Source organism: Heptranchias perlo, chromosome 1, assembly GCF_035084215.1.
Source record: "Heptranchias perlo isolate sHepPer1 chromosome 1, sHepPer1.hap1, whole genome shotgun sequence".
Classification (NCBI taxonomy): domain Eukaryota; kingdom Metazoa; phylum Chordata; class Chondrichthyes; order Hexanchiformes; family Hexanchidae; genus Heptranchias; species Heptranchias perlo.
Window position 1 is genome coordinate 173,590,511 of NC_090325.1, and position 17,688 is coordinate 173,608,198.

At 45.7% G+C, this 17,688-nt stretch overlaps 1 protein-coding gene across 2 annotated transcripts in view; it reads left to right on the forward strand.

Moving 5' to 3' along the window:
- Nucleotides 1–17,688, forward strand: part of LOC137327949 (alpha-1,3-mannosyl-glycoprotein 4-beta-N-acetylglucosaminyltransferase B-like) — a 281,525-nt gene that overhangs the window by 238,952 nt on the left and 24,885 nt on the right. For both annotated transcript variants that reach the window (XM_067993941.1, XM_067993951.1), the window contains exons 10-11: nt 4,912–5,019; nt 10,897–11,090. In XM_067993941.1, coding sequence (XP_067850042.1) covers nt 4,912–5,019; nt 10,897–11,090 — 302 coding nt within the window. The remainder of the gene's footprint in view (nt 1–4,911; nt 5,020–10,896; nt 11,091–17,688) is intronic.

Below are 17,688 nucleotides of genomic sequence, written 5' to 3' on the forward strand. Positions count from 1 at the left end.
GCCAAACATTAATAGGGCAGCTAGAGCTGTCTCTTCCTCTGCAATACTCAATGCATCATACCATGCTTCTTCAGCAATATCACTACTTCTCCTATGGTGTGTGTATTTATCCAGGCACCTGCTTTAAGTGCGGTGCTGGCAGTTAAAGCTCAGGTACGTGGCTACTGGTTGACTGTGCTCCTTGCTGTGAAGAGACCACATGGTACATAATACATGGTACGTAATTAACTTTACATGTATTACTGTGCACATGTACACAACTAGTGGACATGTACACAACTAGTGGTGTGTGGACAGATTGACATGTGTAAATCATAAAATATATGATTAATATGGTACTTGCCACTTATTCTGCCCTCTGGTCTAGTCTCCAAATTGCCAACACCTTCTAAATTCTCCCACCTGAACAAATCCACCTTTGCTTTCTCTAATGAAGTGAGTTCCTAATGTCTGGGTTTGTATGACCTGTTGCATGATGTGCCTTCCTGTTGTGTTCCAGTTTTGTTTTTAAATGTAGAGCAGTAGGATTTGAGATATGGGGCTAGAAATTACAATCGGCAGGTGCCAATTGTGCATCTGGAGACCAAGAAATCTTAACCCTCATAGATATCACCAGTAAATCAGATGTCTTTGTAACCCTGCTTGGAACTTCGCTTGTATGAATTTCCTGCTGTCATTCAGTGCTGGCATATAGAGCAAACACACAGAAAATGCAAGAGCTTCCTGTAAACAAATAAGGGACTTTGCATCTAATTCCCTGATTGAGCATTTATGGTGAGGAGCATCATTCACAGGGAACGATTGTTGGGAAATCCTGGGCCCACAACCCCCAATTTCTATCTGTTTAAATTAATCAAGGGGGCAGAAGTTCGAGGGGGTTTTCTTTTTAAATGTGACCTGTCACCCCAAAAAGTATTTGTGTAAATCAGTTAAAAGATTCATGAAACACCTTAATGTTGATTTGCTTCTTCCTATTGATTTCCTCCTTTCAAACTATGTGTAATCCATTAGGAATTACTGCACTCATCCTTTGTAAGTAAGGCTGCAGTGATTTTATTGTGATAGCACTGAGGTGATTAGGGATTTAGGTATGAATGGTATGCTTTATGCAACAACTCAATTCTAATGGTTTTCTCAATTGCTTAGTGCTCAGATCATATCTTCTAAAATCATATTAATGCAGCTTTGATATTAGAATATGATCGATGAATATTATGTAGCAGAAATATCCATCAGCATTTTGCTGGGTTTGGTGTCTACTTTATCCAGTGAAGAGTTGTGTTGTATTGCACACTCTTGTGGCTAAAGTGATCAATCAAAGTAAAAAGATGAAGATAAATATTTCTTCTATAATTTAACTGAGTTTTAAAGACCTTAATCATAGAAGATGATACAAATTCATTTTAGCCAGATTATGTCACTAGATTACTAAGGTGCATGTGAACATTTTGCCTGCTCTAGTAAATGACTTTTAAAGCTATTCTAAAATATAAGACAGATATTCACTGTTAAGTTCAATTAAAATAGCTATAGGTTATCTCATAAGTGAATAAAAAAAATACTAAAAATAATAGAGGACAAAATATAAATGTTCATGAGTGATAGACTGCCCCAGTTCAGGGCTGCAGTGGCCTTGTGATTTATGATTATCAGGACATGATCCCTGGGTCACTAATGTAACACACTATAGTGCTATAGTAGTAGGATTTCACTTAGCCATTTAAAGGCAGGCAGCACATCTTAAAGGGGCGGTGCGCTGTGACTGTAGATAGAAAGGAAGGTGTCTGAAGAAACAAATGGCTGCAAGACCTGTAGATCATGCCCCACATTCTACAATGCCGCATTAGAGACCCGGGTCCAGGCAGTGGACAGGAGGAGAGAAATCCTGTTCCTCCGGGGAGCAGAAAGTCCGCTAGGCAACACTGCCAGTAGAAAGAGGCTATAGAGCAGGTTAATACCAGAAACTTAACTCCCAGGATATGGCGGCAATGTAGAAAAAAGTTCAATGACCTCACCAGAGTTGCCAAGTTAAGAATCCTAACTCTTAGCTTTTACTCTCTGCTCACACCTCCAGCCTCACTATTCACAATGTCCCCTCCCCCGCTTCCCTTCACTCTCCTACAATCACTGCACCACACTTCGCTCCACCTCCTTCTCCTCAAACTCATACACTCTGCACCTCCTACTCTCACCACTATTGCAACCCTCACTTTCTCACACCTCACATCTTGCACACAGTCTGAATTATTCCTGTTAAATATTAGACACTGATGGAATTAAGTTGTAGGATAATTTTTTTTTCTGAATTTTTCGTCACCCAGTAGCCAGCCTATGACCTGACAGCCTGGTTAGAATAAAGGCGGCACAGAGGACTGGTGCTGGATGGATGTTTTAATCATGATGGCAGCCAGGGAACCGGGCACAGACCTGCATGATGCGCCGCTGCCTGTGGTGGCAAACAAGCTGGACGTTGAGGGAGTGGAACCCCTTTCTATTCAGAAAGATGCCAGGCTGGTGCTGGGGAGTACGCAAGGCAATGTAGCTGCAGTCTATGGCACCTTGGACCCTGGAGAAGCCTGCATTGCGAGCGAAGTCTCAAGCTCTCTCACCCTGTTTCATTCTGTCTACGGGGAAAGAGATGTGGCTGTTTCTCCTGGCGGTCACCTGCTGCAGCCTGGAACTACAGCGTGGCATAAATGTTAAGGGCTACAGTGACCATGACAGTCACAGGCAGTGCTGTCCATAGGCCTGTTCAAGGCTTGAGTTGTGGCTGTAGCAGGTGACATAGCTCGGTGACAGCCTCCTTGGTGAAGCGAAGGCACCTGACACATTGCTCCTCAGTGAAGTTAAGGTGTGAGAAGTGCTCACTGAAGACCTGCTGTGGGTATTGCCTCTTGCGCAGGGTCCTCCTCCTCCTCCCTCTTCTCCAAGCTGCTCCTGCTCTCTCCTGTCTTCTCATTGCTCGCCCTTGTCCTCCAGCCCCAAAGGCAGACCTACCAGACCACCCATGACTGCAGTGAAACTGTTTTGAAAGCAGACAAAAGCAGTGCAGCAGCAGCAAAAATGTCTTTGCGGGAGTCAGAAATCAGTTCTAGAAGACAAAAAATAGGTTTTAAAAAAACACCCAGAAGTTAACTAGCAACCTAAAATGTCAAACCAGCAACTAACCCTGTATGTCGTGAATGAGCCCTTTAAATAGTGCTGCTGAAGGGTCCTCCCTGCCTGTTAGTGCCATGATTTGCTAAATGAGTTTATCATGTGACATGTCAGGCACTAACAGAGATGTAAAACGGACTGCCGTTTCGCTATCGCCTGTTTTACACACAAAGTCAAAATCGCTTGTTCTATCGCACAAAGTCAAAATTACCCTATCCATTCTTATCCATGCTCTTTCCTCATATCCTTTAATATTTTTCCTCTTCAAGTATTTAATTTCCTCTTCAGTGCCGTGATTGACTCAGCTTCAGTAGCCATTTGTAGTAATGCATCTTATATACCGTTAATTCTTTCTATGAAAAAAATTCTTCTAACTTCCCTTTTATCCTTTTGGCACTAATCCCCAATTTCTGCCCATATGAGGTATTTACCAACCCAGTGCAAATAGTCAATATGATGCAATGCAGTTGCAATTTTAATTATGTCATTGGCATTGAGAGGGCCTGCACGCTTTTGAAAGCTGAGTAGATCTACCATCCTCTTACCAGACATCATTGCTACATAAGCACATACCTTTGTGGTTTTAGTTCCCCCCACCACCACATCTGGGGGCAAACTCCAATGACCTTTGCAAGCCCAATAAAGCCAAGCATGCACTTGTTCCAGTGATGCATGGGGTTTCTCATAGCAACAGTCCCCCTTTGGCCAGAAAAAGCAGAATTGGCAAGATCATTACATTGCACTCTTTGATGCTTCTCCAGGATTCAGACACACCCTTCACACACTGTGATAACTCCTCCCTCAACAAAGTCAGCAGGCTGTAGTTGTGGTGTAACCTGCAGAAGTGAATATTTGCTGCTGATGAGCCAGTACTTCATCAACAGGCATAGATACAATACAATCAGGAAGACCTCTTATTGTTTTATGGGTAGCTTTCATTATCTCTTCTGTACTTTCACTCTCCACAACCACTTTTATTATAGATCTAATATTTTGAGAACTGTTTCTTTTCCTGGGACAAGTATATTGTTGGGTAGATTTCACGAATTTGCGCTCCTGGCATGGAACTTTCCACACTGGGAATGAACCTGAGAGCTGACTTGCTGACTCCCTGATCAGGTGCTCCCAGTGAGGAGCAACGCTCATGAGGGAGTGCTAGTCAAGGAACTGCAGGCCAACAGTCCCTGATTTCCTGTCTGTTTAAATGGATAGAAATCAAGCATTGCCAGTTCACGGTTTCCTGACCTGTGCTCCCTTTAAGCTCCAGTACTTGCTAGACTGCCCAATCAGAGAACCCACCTTAACGAGGTGCGAACTATTGAGTGAACACCTGTTTCTGTCCGAAATATCCGGGCTTAACATGCAGTAAATGGCAATTTGTAATTGACAATAATGGTAGTGGCAAATGGTTAGTGATTTTAGGCCAATTTAAACGTGGATGGTTTAAGTGGTGGGGACTGTGTTAAATAATTATTTTGCCTTACAGTGTCTGAGAGGAAATCTTACAAACGTTTGCAGCCCAAGCTTCCAAAATATTCTGGAGATGGTGGTGCTTATTTTAATTCTGCACTTAAATGCAGTATTGACAAAACAAGCTTATGGGTTCTCAATGGATAATTACACAATTTACACAATTTCCTATTGACAAAGTAAATCGAAACAAAGGAAAGATAAAATAACTGATCAGAGAAGTAATGGTTTGAAGTTGCTTATTCAAAGGAAGTCTAATGTTTGCCACTTTTTTCTTTCTTTCAGAAACACTGTGACAGACAGAAGGCTAATTTGCGAATTCGTTACAAACCATCTCTCTTTCAGCATGTGGGAACTCACTCTTCATTGGCTGGGAAACTTCAGCCCCTAAGGGTAAGTAGAAATGTTTGTGTAGTGAAAGCTTGCTGCAGAATGTCTTGATGTGTATTGTAAGGAATCTTACAACACCAGGTTATAGTCCAACAGTTTTATTTGAAAATCACATGCTTTCGGAGGCTTTCTCCTTCGTCAGGTGAGTGTTGGATTCCTTGAAAGTTACCGCATATATAGTCAGAGAACAATGCCTGGTGATTACAGATAATTTTTCCAACTGCCCGTTATCAAGGCAATCAAAGGAATTGAATAGTGTTCAGACAGAGAGACATTAGATACAAGACTACTGAATATACAAACGGCCAGAACCAAAGACAGAGAGAGAGAGAGAGAGCAACATCCGAAGGGAAGAGAAAGAGAGAGAATGACCATGTTGACTGGAAGTCACCGGTTAACGGTTTTAGCTTAGTACACAGAGGAAGAGTCAATTCTCTCTTAATTCTCAATTCGCTTTATTAACGTTATTAGATCATGTACATACCGCTTATACGTCTAGTTAGATATAGGCATGTAGTTTACAGCAGGTTATACAGGTTTATACTCAAACTAGGATTTAAACGCACACCCACTAGGTTTCTCTAGTAATACTCCCCGAGTATCAGGCTTTAAACGCACACCCACTAGGTTTCCTGACGACACTCCCAGAGTGGTCCCAGAATAGAAAGGATATTATATTACCCAGAAAAGAGAGACGCTGCTGGCCAGGCAATTCTCCCTCTTACTCCCGACGTCGTCTCCACGTCCTCGACGCAGTCTTTACGTCCCTGACGTAAGGTTCCCACTTCCACGAGGGTTAGTTTCCAGAGTCTCCCAGAGTCTCCTTCACAAACAAAGACACACCAACAAAAACACACACACACACACACACACACACACACTCTCTCTCTCTCTTGCTCACAAACAAACAAAGACACACACTGAGCCCAAGCCAGCAACTCTTCAGTTTTTATTCCCCAAGTCTGTCTTTTCGAACGATGCTGTCTTCTCCGGTTGGCTCAAAGTTGCTGGAGTGACCGATGTCATCCCCTGATTGGCTCTGTTCCAAGGGCTCAGGTAGCACACCGTCCCTTTGTCTCTCTAAGAAGCGGAACGAATTCAAACCGGTTCTGGCCAGTTCAGACCAGTGACTGAACTCCAGGTCACCTCAGTTCAAAAGGTCAGTGTCTTTGTTAGCACTTTGAATTCAGCTCAGCAGTCTTCTGCAGCCTCTGGCCAACAACCAGTTGTATTAAAAACAGATTATTTTTTTTCCGCTGGTGGGGTTACGTGTAGCGTGACATGAACCCAAGATCCCGGTTGAGGCCGTCCTCATGGGTGCGGAACTTGGCTATCAATTTCTGCTCGACGATTTTGCATTGTCGTGTGTCTCGAAGGCCGCCTTGGAGAACGCTTACCCGAAGATCGGTGGCTGAATGTCCTTGACTGCTGAAGTGTTCCCTGATTGGGAGGGAACCCTCCTGTCTGGCGATTGTTGCGCGGGGTCCGTTCATCCGTTGTCGCAGTGTCTGCATGGTCTCGCCAATGTACCATGCTCTGGGGCATCCTTTCCTGCAACGTATGAGGTAGACAATGTTGGCCGAGTCACAGGAGTATGAACCATGCACCTGGTGGGTGGTGTCCTCTCGTGTGATGGTGGTATCTGTGTCGATGATCTGGCATGTCTTGCAGAGGTTGCCGTGGCAGGGTTGTGTGGTGTCGTGGACGCTGTTCTCCTGAAAGCTGGGTAATTTGCTGCGAATGATGGTCTGTTTGAGGTTGGGTGGCTGCTTGAAGGCGAGTAGTGGAGGCGTGGGGATGGCCTTAGCGAGGTGTTCGTCGTCATCGATGACATGTTGAAGGCTGCGGAGAACATGGCGTAGTTTCTCCGCTCCGGGGAAGTACTGGACGACGAAGGGTATTCTGTTGGTTGCGTCCCGTGTTTGTCTTCTGAGGAGGTCTATGCGATTTTTCGCTGTGGCCTGTCGGAACTGTCGATCGATGGGTCGAGCGTCATATCCCGTTCTTACGGAGGCGTCTTTCAGCGTCTGTAGGTGTCCATCGCGTTCCTCCTCGTCTAAGGCTAAGGCCATCCCCATGCCTCCACTACTCGCCTTCAAACAGCCACCCAACCTCAAACAGACCATCGTTCGCAGCAAATTACCCAGCTTTCAGGAGAACAGCGTCCACAACACCACACAACCCTGCCACGGCAACCTCTGCAAGACATGCCAGATCATCGACACAGATACCACCATCACACGAGAGGACACCACCCACCAGGTACATGGTTCATACTCCTGTGACTCGGCCAACGTTGTCTACCTCATACGTTGCAGGAAAGGATGCCCCGGAGCATGGTACATTGGCGAGACCATGCAGACACTGCGACAACGGATGAACGGACACCGCGCAACAATCGCCAGACAGGAGGGTTCCCTCCCAGTCGGGGAACACTTCAGCAGTCAAGGACATTCAGCCACCGATCTTCGGGTAAGCGTTCTCCAAGGCGGCCTCCGAGACACACGACAACGCAAAATCGTCGAGCAGAAATTGATAGCCAAGTTCCGCACCCATGAGGACGGCCTCAACCGGGATCTTGGGTTCATGTCACGCTACACATAACCCCACCAGCGGAAAAAAAAGTTATCTGTTTTTAATACAACTGGTCATTCTCTCTCTTTCTCTTCCCTTTGCATGTTTCTCTCTCTCTCTCTCTCTGTCTTTGGTTCTGGCCGTTTGTATATTCAGTAGTCTTGTATCTAGTGTCTCTCTGTCTGAACACTATTCAATTCCTTTGATTGCCTTGATAACGGGCAGTTGGAAAGATTATCTGTAATCACCAGGCATTGTTCTCTGACTATATATGCAGTAACTTTCAAGGAATCCAACACTCACCTGACGAAGGAGAAAGCCTCCGAAAGCTTGTGATTTTCAAATAAAACTGTTGGACTGTAACCTGGTGTTGTAAGATTCCTTACATTTGTACACCCCAGTCCATCACCGGCATCTCCATATCATGGCATCCATTATTGGCCTACCAAGGCCTAACTAGGTCATTTGCTGAAAAGGCTATTCTGGATATAAACATATCAAAGCTAGATTTCTGCTGATGTAGAGAGACCTTAGGTTCTGGTTCTGCACAGTGGCATTCTTCCACTGCCAGGTCAAATCGAAAATTGGGTAGCAGCAGGGAACATTCCCAAGAATGCTCGAAAAAAGGATGCAGTGACCAAGACACAATACATATCGGCTTGTAGGGTGGAGAAAAGACATTGGGATGGATCCTCCAGATCCCATAGAATTTTTTCCATTATTCACTACAGGTCTTTAGACTCTGGCTTCAGCAACTGTTGGCAGGTTCTGGCCATGTGGCCCAAACGTCTAAATTTGAGATTCACCTTACTGATCAATTGAATAGGTTTAGGTGCCATCTTTTAACATGTTTCCCCAATTTACAGGGTGGCACAGACATCAACACCATATTACACAATTTACAGATTGACACGGACATCAATGGACATATTACACAATCTACAGGATGGCACAGAGGTCACTGGTCATATTACACAATTTACAGGATGGGACAGGCATCAGTGGCCACATTACACAATTTACAAATTGGCACAGACATTGCCTCCCATATTGCACAATTTAAAGGGTGGCACAAAGGTCACTGGCCATATTACACAATTTACACCCCCCTCCAGGTACAAGACGGGGAGCCCACCAAAAATATTTAAAAGACCAAGATCAGAAAATTGCCCTGGATCAAAGGGCACAACCTCACAACAGGCACAGTCCTGCCCCACTGTACTTCTGCAGGTGAATGGCCAAGTGAATGGATAATCATGTAAAATAATGGTATCAATTATCAGGAGTAAACTTGAAGATCATCTACACAACAATAATCTAGTGGTTAGCAGTCAGCATGGATTCAAAAGGGAAAGATCCTGGCTAAGCATTCTACTTGACTTCTTTGAGGAAGAGACAACTCAAGTGGACTGTGGTAAGCCCTACAATGTGGTGGACCTTGACTTCTAAAATGATTTTGATAAAGTTCCACACGAAAAGCTATTGATTGAATTCAAAGCTCTGGGGTAAACTCTGGGAATGGATAAAAGACTAGCTGAAGGAACGGAAACAATAACCACGCATTACAGAAGCTATGTGGGAGTGGAGGGAAGTACTGAGTGGGGTACCTCAGGGCCTAGTGCTGGGACCAATACAGTTTCTAATTCATATAAATGACTTAGATTAGGAAGTTCAATGCAAAGTGGCCAAATTTGCAGATGATGCCAAACAAGGAGGGGCAGTGGAATTGGAAGAGGCAGCTCAGAAATTATCGAATGAGCTGGACAAAATATATACATGGGTAGAACAATGGCAGATGAAATTCAATGCAGTCAAGTGTAAATTGCTACACATGGGTAAGAAAAATAGACAAGTTTGTAGATAATACTAAGTTAGGAGTACATTGTATGGATGGGAGCAGTTACAAAGGGATATAGATGGACTAAGTGAGTGAGCAAAACTGTGGCAGATGGAGTTCAATGTGGGGAAGTGCAAGGTCAACCACTTTGGATCCAAGAAAGACAAATCCGATTACTTTCTTAATGGGGACAGGCTAAGAGCTGTGGAGTAGCAAAGTGATTTAGGTGTCCGTGTACACAAATCACTAAAAGCCAGTGCAGAGGTTGCAAAAAATAATCAAAAAAGCTAATGGAATGTTGGCCTTTATTTCAAGGGGGTTGGAATACAAAAGTAAAGAGGTGATGCTTCGATTGTACAGAGCCTTGGTCAAACCTCATCTGAAGTATTGAGTTAAGTTTTGAGCACTGCACCGCAGGAAGATTTATTGGCTGTGGAGTGGGTACAGTGCAAATTCACCAAAATTATACCAGGACTTAAAGGGTTATGTGGTCAGGTTGCATAAACTTGGTTTGTATTCCCTTGAGTTTAGAAGGTTGAGGGGTGATTTAATTGAGGTCTTTAAAATGCTAAAGGGATTCAATAGGGTAGATACAGAAAAAACTATTTCCTCTGGTGGGGAATTCAGAACAAGAGGGCATAATCTTAAAATTAGAGTTAGGCCAACTAGGAATGAAATCAGGAAGTATTTTTTCACATGAAGAGTAGTGGAGACCTGGAACTCTCTCCTCTAAAGGCTGTGGATGCTGAGTCACTTGAAATTTTCAAGACTGAGATAAACAGATTTTTATTAGGTAAGGGTATCAAGGGATACGAAGAAAAGACGGGTAAATGAAGTTGAGGTACAGATTGGCCATGATCTAATAGAATGGCAGAACAGGCTGCAGAATATTACTTTAAATTTAACTAGGGGACACAGGTTCAAACTAGTAAAAGATCGTTTTAGGACTGATTTCCAGGAAATTCTTCTTCACACAAAGTGTGATCAACATTTGGAGTAAAGTTCCAGATAGAGTTGTGAAGGCAAAAACCCTAGGATCTTTTAAGAAACAATCGGATGCTACATTGGCAGTGGAGGGGAGGGGGGGAGGGATGTTAGGATCTCTCTGGGTGGATGAATCAAGATGGGCTGAATAGCCTTCCTCAGCTGTAATTATCATGTGAGTTGCAATGCTGGCTGTTTAAACAAACAATTAAGGATTTATGTTTCAGGCCTACCTGACACTCAAGTACATCTGCCAATGATTGCTATGAAGAAATCTGTGGCTTAGAGCTTTGCCCCTCGACTGAACCAGATGTCTTGACACAATACAACTTTAGGGTAGTAAAGTAGTGGATCGCATATTTTGCAGTACTCACTATGAAAAGTACAATGATCTCGGAGCTGATAATGTGTATCAGTTTGTATGTTCAATGTCTAACATTTTTGGGCTTCAAGCTCTTATTCTAATCATTTTGTTTAAAATGAAGGATAAAGATTTTAGGAAAAAGCTATTATACAAAGGACATTCAAATCCTACTGCAGAATTGACAAGTAGCTTGAAAATCTATCAACATTACAGTCTGGACAAGGCCTACCGAGGGGACGATTTCTTCTGGACATTTACTCCGACGGCAGGGGATTTCATCAAATTCAGGTTCTTCCAATCACTGAAAGTAGAAAGGTCAGCATAAAATTGTATTCTGTACACGTATTTCATGTATGGTAGGCCAAGACCAATTACCTATGTTATCCACTTCAACCTAGATTGCAAATAGTTTACTCTGCATCAATTGACATTTTACCTTTTCTTTATAGTTTTTTACAGTCTATTTGAGTAAATTTCTTCACCTCAAACTATGGCTCATTTTACTCGTAATCTTTATTGGGTTAGAAGTTAACACAGCAGCTGAAGTTCTAAAATATAACTTTTAAGCTTGTGGTAGGGTTATGTCATATGCTGGTGTATCCACCATGTTGCAGCACAGTGGTGTAAGAAATTGGTTCATGCCCATGATTCCTCACATGTTGAGTTCTAATCTTGATCTGGCATGGGAAACCACAGAAGTTTACAGCACAAAAGGAGGCCATTCTAACCATTGTGTCTGTGTCAGCACTTGGCTAGAGCAATCCAACACTAATCCCATTCCCTGCTCTTTTCCCATAGCCCTGCATCTTTCTCTGCCTAAAATGTTTACTCTTCCCTTAAAACATAGTGTGGTCTCTGCCTCTATTGTTCGCTGTAGCAAAGTATTCCATGTTCTACTGGTGCCAAAAAGAGGTTTGGTGCTCCTTTGCAGAGAGTGAGGTGAAATAGGAAGGCAAGTGATCCATGGGCTTTGTTCATAAATCTCTGAGCAGTAAGTTACAGAGTGGCATCGTCACGATTTGGGAATAGATTACCTGCCTGCCTCCTCATTCAGAATGGTCATGGCATGGGCAGAATAATTGATATTTTCTGTTTTGAAAGGCATCTGTTTTTTAACGTGTGCATTTACAACATAGTGGTAGTAGAAATGGTCCTAGATACTTGGGCAAGATATTGCAAGGCAACTAATGCCTGTGGAACCAATGGGCCAGATTTTGCTGTGAGCGGCAAACGAACGGTGCTAGCCATTCATTAAACTTGCACTTGCCCATAGACTTTCTACGGGGTTTTGCAAGGCAAGTTGCTGTCAGCCAAATATCCAAGCGGTGCAGAGCCCTCTACAGGGCATCTGGGACCTGTGTGAACAAGGCAAACAGCTGTGTATCCCCTTAACCAATCAGGATGTGGAGATGCCGGTGATGGACTGGGGTTGACAATTGTAAACAATTTTACAACACCAAGTTATAGTCCAGCAATTTTATTTTAAATTCACAAGCTTTCGGAGATTTTCTCCTTCCTCAGGCAAATGTTTCAAGAGCTCCTTGAAGCCTATGCATTTATACATATTGAACAATACATGGTGTTTACAGACTGCCCCTGCAACTGCCCGTTGCCAAGGCAATCACCGTGTTCAGACAGAGAGGTGTCACCTGCAGAACCCCCGAATACACATTCAACAAAAAAACAAACAGGGAAAAAAAACAGAGAAAAAAAACACAGAGAGAGGCAGAAACATCCGGAAGGCAGAGAGAGCCAGCAAATGACCCATTATATTAAAAACAGATAACATTTGTTCGCTGGTGGGGTAACGTGTAGCGTGACATGAACCCAAGATCCCGGTTGAGGCCGTCCTCATGGGTGCGGAACTTGGCTATCAATTTCTGCTCGACGATTTTGCGTTGTCGTGTGTCTCGAAGGCCGCCTTGGAGTACGCTTACCCGAAGGTCGGTGGATGAATGTCCATGACTGCTGAAGTGTTCCCCGACTGGGAGGGAACCCTCCTGTTTGGCGATTGTTGCGCGGTGTCCGTTCATCCGTTGTCGCAGCGTCTGCATGGTCTCGCCAATGTACCATGCTCTGGGGCATCCTTTCCTGCAACGTATGAGGTAGACAACGTTGGCCGAGTCACAGGAGTATGAACCATGCACCTGGTGGGTGGTGTCATCTCGTGTGATGGTGGTATCTGTGTCGATGATCTGGCATGTCTTGCAGAGGTTACCGTGGCAGGGTTGTGTGGCGTCGTGGACGCTGTTCTCTTGAAAGCTAGGTAGTTTGCTGCGAACGATGGTCTGTTTGAGGTTGGGTGGCTGTTTAAAGGCGAGTAGTGGAGGTGTGGGGATGGCCATAGCGAGGTGTTTGTCCTCATTGATGACATGTTGAAGGCTGCGGAGAACATGGCGTAGTTTCTCCGCTCCGGGGAAGTACTGGACGACAAAGGGTACTCTGTTGGTTGCGTCCCGTGTTAGTCTCCTGAGGAGGTCTATGCGATTTTTTGCTGTGGCCCGTCGGAACTGTCGATCGATGAGTCGAGCGTCATATCCCGTTCTTACTAGGGCGTCTTTCAGCGTCTGTAGGTGTCCATCGCGTTCCTCCTCGTCTGAGCAGACCCTGTGTATTCGCAGGGCCTGTCCATAGGGGATGGCCTCTTTGACGTGGTTAGGGTGGAAGCTGGAAAAGTGGAGCATCGTGAGGTTGTCCGTGGGCTTGCGGTAGAGTGAGGTGCTGAGGTGCCCGTCTTTGATGGAGATTCGTGTGTCCAAGAAAGAAACTGATTCTAAGGAGTAGTCCATGGTGAGCTTGATGGTGGGATGGAACTTGTTGATGTTATCGTGTAGTCTCTTTAGTGATTCCTTGCCGTGGGTCCATAGAAAGAAAATGTCGTCGATGTATCTGGTGTATAGTGTTGGTTGGAGGTCTTGTGCAGTGAAGAAGTCCTGCTCGAACTTGTGCATGAAAATGTTGGCGTATTGGGGTGCGAATTTGGTCCCCATGGCTGTTCCGTGTGTTTGGGTAAAGAACTGGTTATCGAAGGTGAAGACATTGTGATCCAGGATGAAGCGGATGAGTTGTAGGATGGCTTCCGGAGATTGGCTGTTGTTGGTGTTGAGTATTGATGCTGTCGCAGCGATGCCGTCATCGTGGGGGATACTGGTGTATAGTGCCGAGACGTCCATCGTGGTGAGAAGTGTTCCTGGTTCAACTGGTCCGTGGGTACTGAGTTTTTGTAGGAAGTCTGTAGTGTCACGACAGAAGCTGGGGGTTCCCTGTACGATGGGTTTCAGGATGCCCTCGATGTATCCAGAGAGGTTCTCACACAGGGTTCCGTTGCCTGATACGATGGGACGTCCGGGTGTGTTGGCTTTGTGTATCTTTGGGAGGCAGTAGAAGTCTCCCACGCGGGGATTACGTGGGATGAGAATGCGTAGGATGCTTTGAAGGTCTGGATCGAAGGTCTTGATCAGTTTGTTGAGCTGGTGGGTGTGTTCTTTGGTCGGATCTGCGGGTAACCGTCTGTAGTGTTCCTGGTTGTCCAGTTGTCGGTATGCTTCTTTGCAATAGTCTGTTCTGTTCTGTATGACTATGGCTCCTCCTTTGTCCGCTGGTTTGATGACGATGTTGCGGTTGGTCTTGAGAGCGTTGATGGCGTTGCGTTGTGCTCGGGTGACATTCTGGACTGTCTTCTGAGTGCGGCTGACATTCTGGACTGTCTTCTGAGTGCGGCTGAATCACTAAAGAGACTACACGATAACATCAACAAGTTCCATCCCACCATCAAGCTCACCATGGACTACTCCTCAGAATCAGTTTCTTTCTTGGACACACGAATCTCCATCAAAGACGGGCACCTCAGCACCTCACTCTACCGCAAGCCCACGGACAACCTCACGATGCTCCACTTTTCCAGCTTCCACCCTAACCACGTCAAAGAGGCCATCCCCTATGGACAGGCCCTGCGAATACACAGGGTCTGCTCAGACGAGGAGGAACGCGATGGACACCTACAGACGCTGAAAGACGCCCTAGTAAGAACGGGATATGACGCTCGACTCATCGATCGACAGTTCCGACGGGCCACAGCAAAAAATCGCATAGACCTCCTCAGGAGACTAACACGGGACGCAACCAACAGAGTACCCTTTGTCGTCCAGTACTTCCCCGGAGCGGAGAAACTACGCCATGTTCTCCGCAGCCTTCAACATGTCATCAATGAGGACAAACACCTCGCTATGGCCATCCCCACACCTCCACTACTCGCCTTTAAACAGCCACCCAACCTCAAACAGACCATCGTTCGCAGCAAACTACCTAGCTTTCAAGAGAACAGCGTCCACGACGCCACACAACCCTGCCACGGTAACCTCTGCAAGACATGCCAGATCATCGACACAGATACCACCATCACACGAGATGACACCACCCACCAGGTGCATGGTTCATACTCCTGTGACTCGGCCAACGTTGTCTACCTCATACGTTGCAGGAAAGGATGCCCCAGAGCATGGTACATTGGCGAGACCATGCAGACGCTGCGACAACGGATGAACGGACACCGCGCAACAATCGCCAAACAGGAGGGTTCCCTCCCAGTCGGGGAACACTTCAGCAGTCATGGACATTCATCCACCGACCTTCGGGTAAGCGTACTCCAAGGCGGCCTTCGAGACACACGACAACGCAAAATCGTCGAGCAGAAATTGATAGCCAAGTTCCGCACCCATGAGGACGGCCTCAACCGGGATCTTGGGTTCATGTCACGCTACACGTTACCCCACCAGCGAACAAATGTTATCTGTTTTTAATATAATGGGTCATTTGCTGGCTCTCTCTGCCTTCCGGATGTTTCTGCCTCTCTCTGTGTTTTTTTTCTCTGTTTTTTTTCCCTGTTTGTTTTTTTGTTGAATGTGTATTCGGGGGTTCTGCAGGTGACACCTCTCTGTCTGAACACGGTGATTGCCTTGGCAACGGGCAGTTGCAGGGGCAGTCTGTAAACACCATGTATTGTTCAATATGTATAAATGCGTAGGCTTCAAGGAGCTCTTGAAACATTTGCCTGAGGAAGGAGAAAATCTCCGAAAGCTTGTGAATTTAAAATAAAATTGCTGGACTATAACTTGGTGTTGTAAAATTGTTTACAATTGTCAACCCCAGTCCATCACCGGCATCTCCACATCATGACTACCATCGACACCACAAACTGCCGGCTCACAGTGGAAAGGATATCCAAGAAGATCGCGCATTTAGACACAGACATCAAGTTTTTACAGAGCTGCAAGAAAGCAGACAAGATCCCGAAAGGACTCCAGATCACGAACCCACTCAAGTCCACATACAACTCGGATTACGCTGAGAGACTCTGCCGCCGTACCTCTCGCACACTCCGCAACCATCTCATACACCAACTCTACAGCAGACGCCACAACCTCGAAACCAAGATAGAGTCCATACTCTCAACCTGTACTCAAGACACAGCAGACCAGCTACGTTATACCGCCAAACAGACGAGGCAACGGAACTACGCTGCCTACATGAAAACCAAGAGCAGGAAGCTTGAGAAACTCGGCATCACCACCAGCAACGACCAAGCTTCCCCTGGTACCACGGTTGCAACCACAGGGAAGTCTATTGTCAATTTATCCGACCACACCCTTCAACCAGACGAAATCGAAGTTCTCAGCCGAGGGCTCAATTTCTGCCCCACTACCAAAATGGACCCCACTAGTCTCGCGGCGGACACAGAGGAATTCATCAGGAGAATGAGGCTCCGGGAATTCTACCACAAACCCCAAGATTTCAGCAGCGAACCCAATGAGACAATCGACGATCCGGAACAGCAGACAGAGGGATCCGCGGTACAGCAACCGAAGAGGAAAGAGTCAAACTGGACTCCTCCGGAGGGTCGCTGCCCTCAGCTGGACATGTATGCTCAAGCTGTCAGGAAATGCGTCAATGCCAGATTCATCAGCCGCACTCAGAAGACAGTCCAGAATGTCACCCGAGCACAACGCAACGCCATCAACGCTCTCAAGACCAACCGCAACATCGTCATCAAACCAGCGGACAAAGGAGGAGCCATAGTCATACAGAACAGAACAGACTATTGCAAAGAAGCATACCGACAACTGGACAACCAGGAACACTACAGACGGTTACCCGCAGATCCGACCAAAGAACACACCCACCAGCTCAACAAACTGATCAAGACCTTCGATCCAGACCTTCAAAGCATCCTACGCATTCTCATCCCACGTAATCCCCGCGTGGGAGACTTCTACTGCCTCCCAAAGATACACAAAGCCAACACACCCGGACGTCCCATCGTATCAGGCAACGGAACCCTGTGTGAGAACCTCTCTGGATACATCGAGGGCATCCTGAAACCCATCGTACAGGGAACCCCCAGCTTCTGTCGTGACACTACAGACTTCCTACAAAAACTCAGTACCCACGGACCAGTTGAACCAGGAACACTTCTCACCACGATGGACGTCTCGGCACTATACACCAGTATCCCCCACGATGACGGCATCGCTGCGACAGCATCAATACTCAACACCAACAACAGCCAATCTCCGGAAGCCATCCTACAACTCATCCGCTTCATCCTGGATCACAATGTCTTCACCTTCGATAACCAGTTCTTTACCCAAACACACGGAACAGCCATGGGGACCAAATTCGCACCCCAATACGCCAACATTTTCATGCACAAGTTCGAGCAGGACTTCTTCACTGCACAAGACCTCCAACCAACACTATACACCAGATACATCGACGACATTTTCTTTCTATGGACCCACGGCAAGGAATCACTAAAGAGACTACACGATAACATCAACAAGTTCCATCCCACCATCAAGCTCACCATGGACTACTCCTCAGAATCAGTTTCTTTCTTGGACACACGAATCTCCAT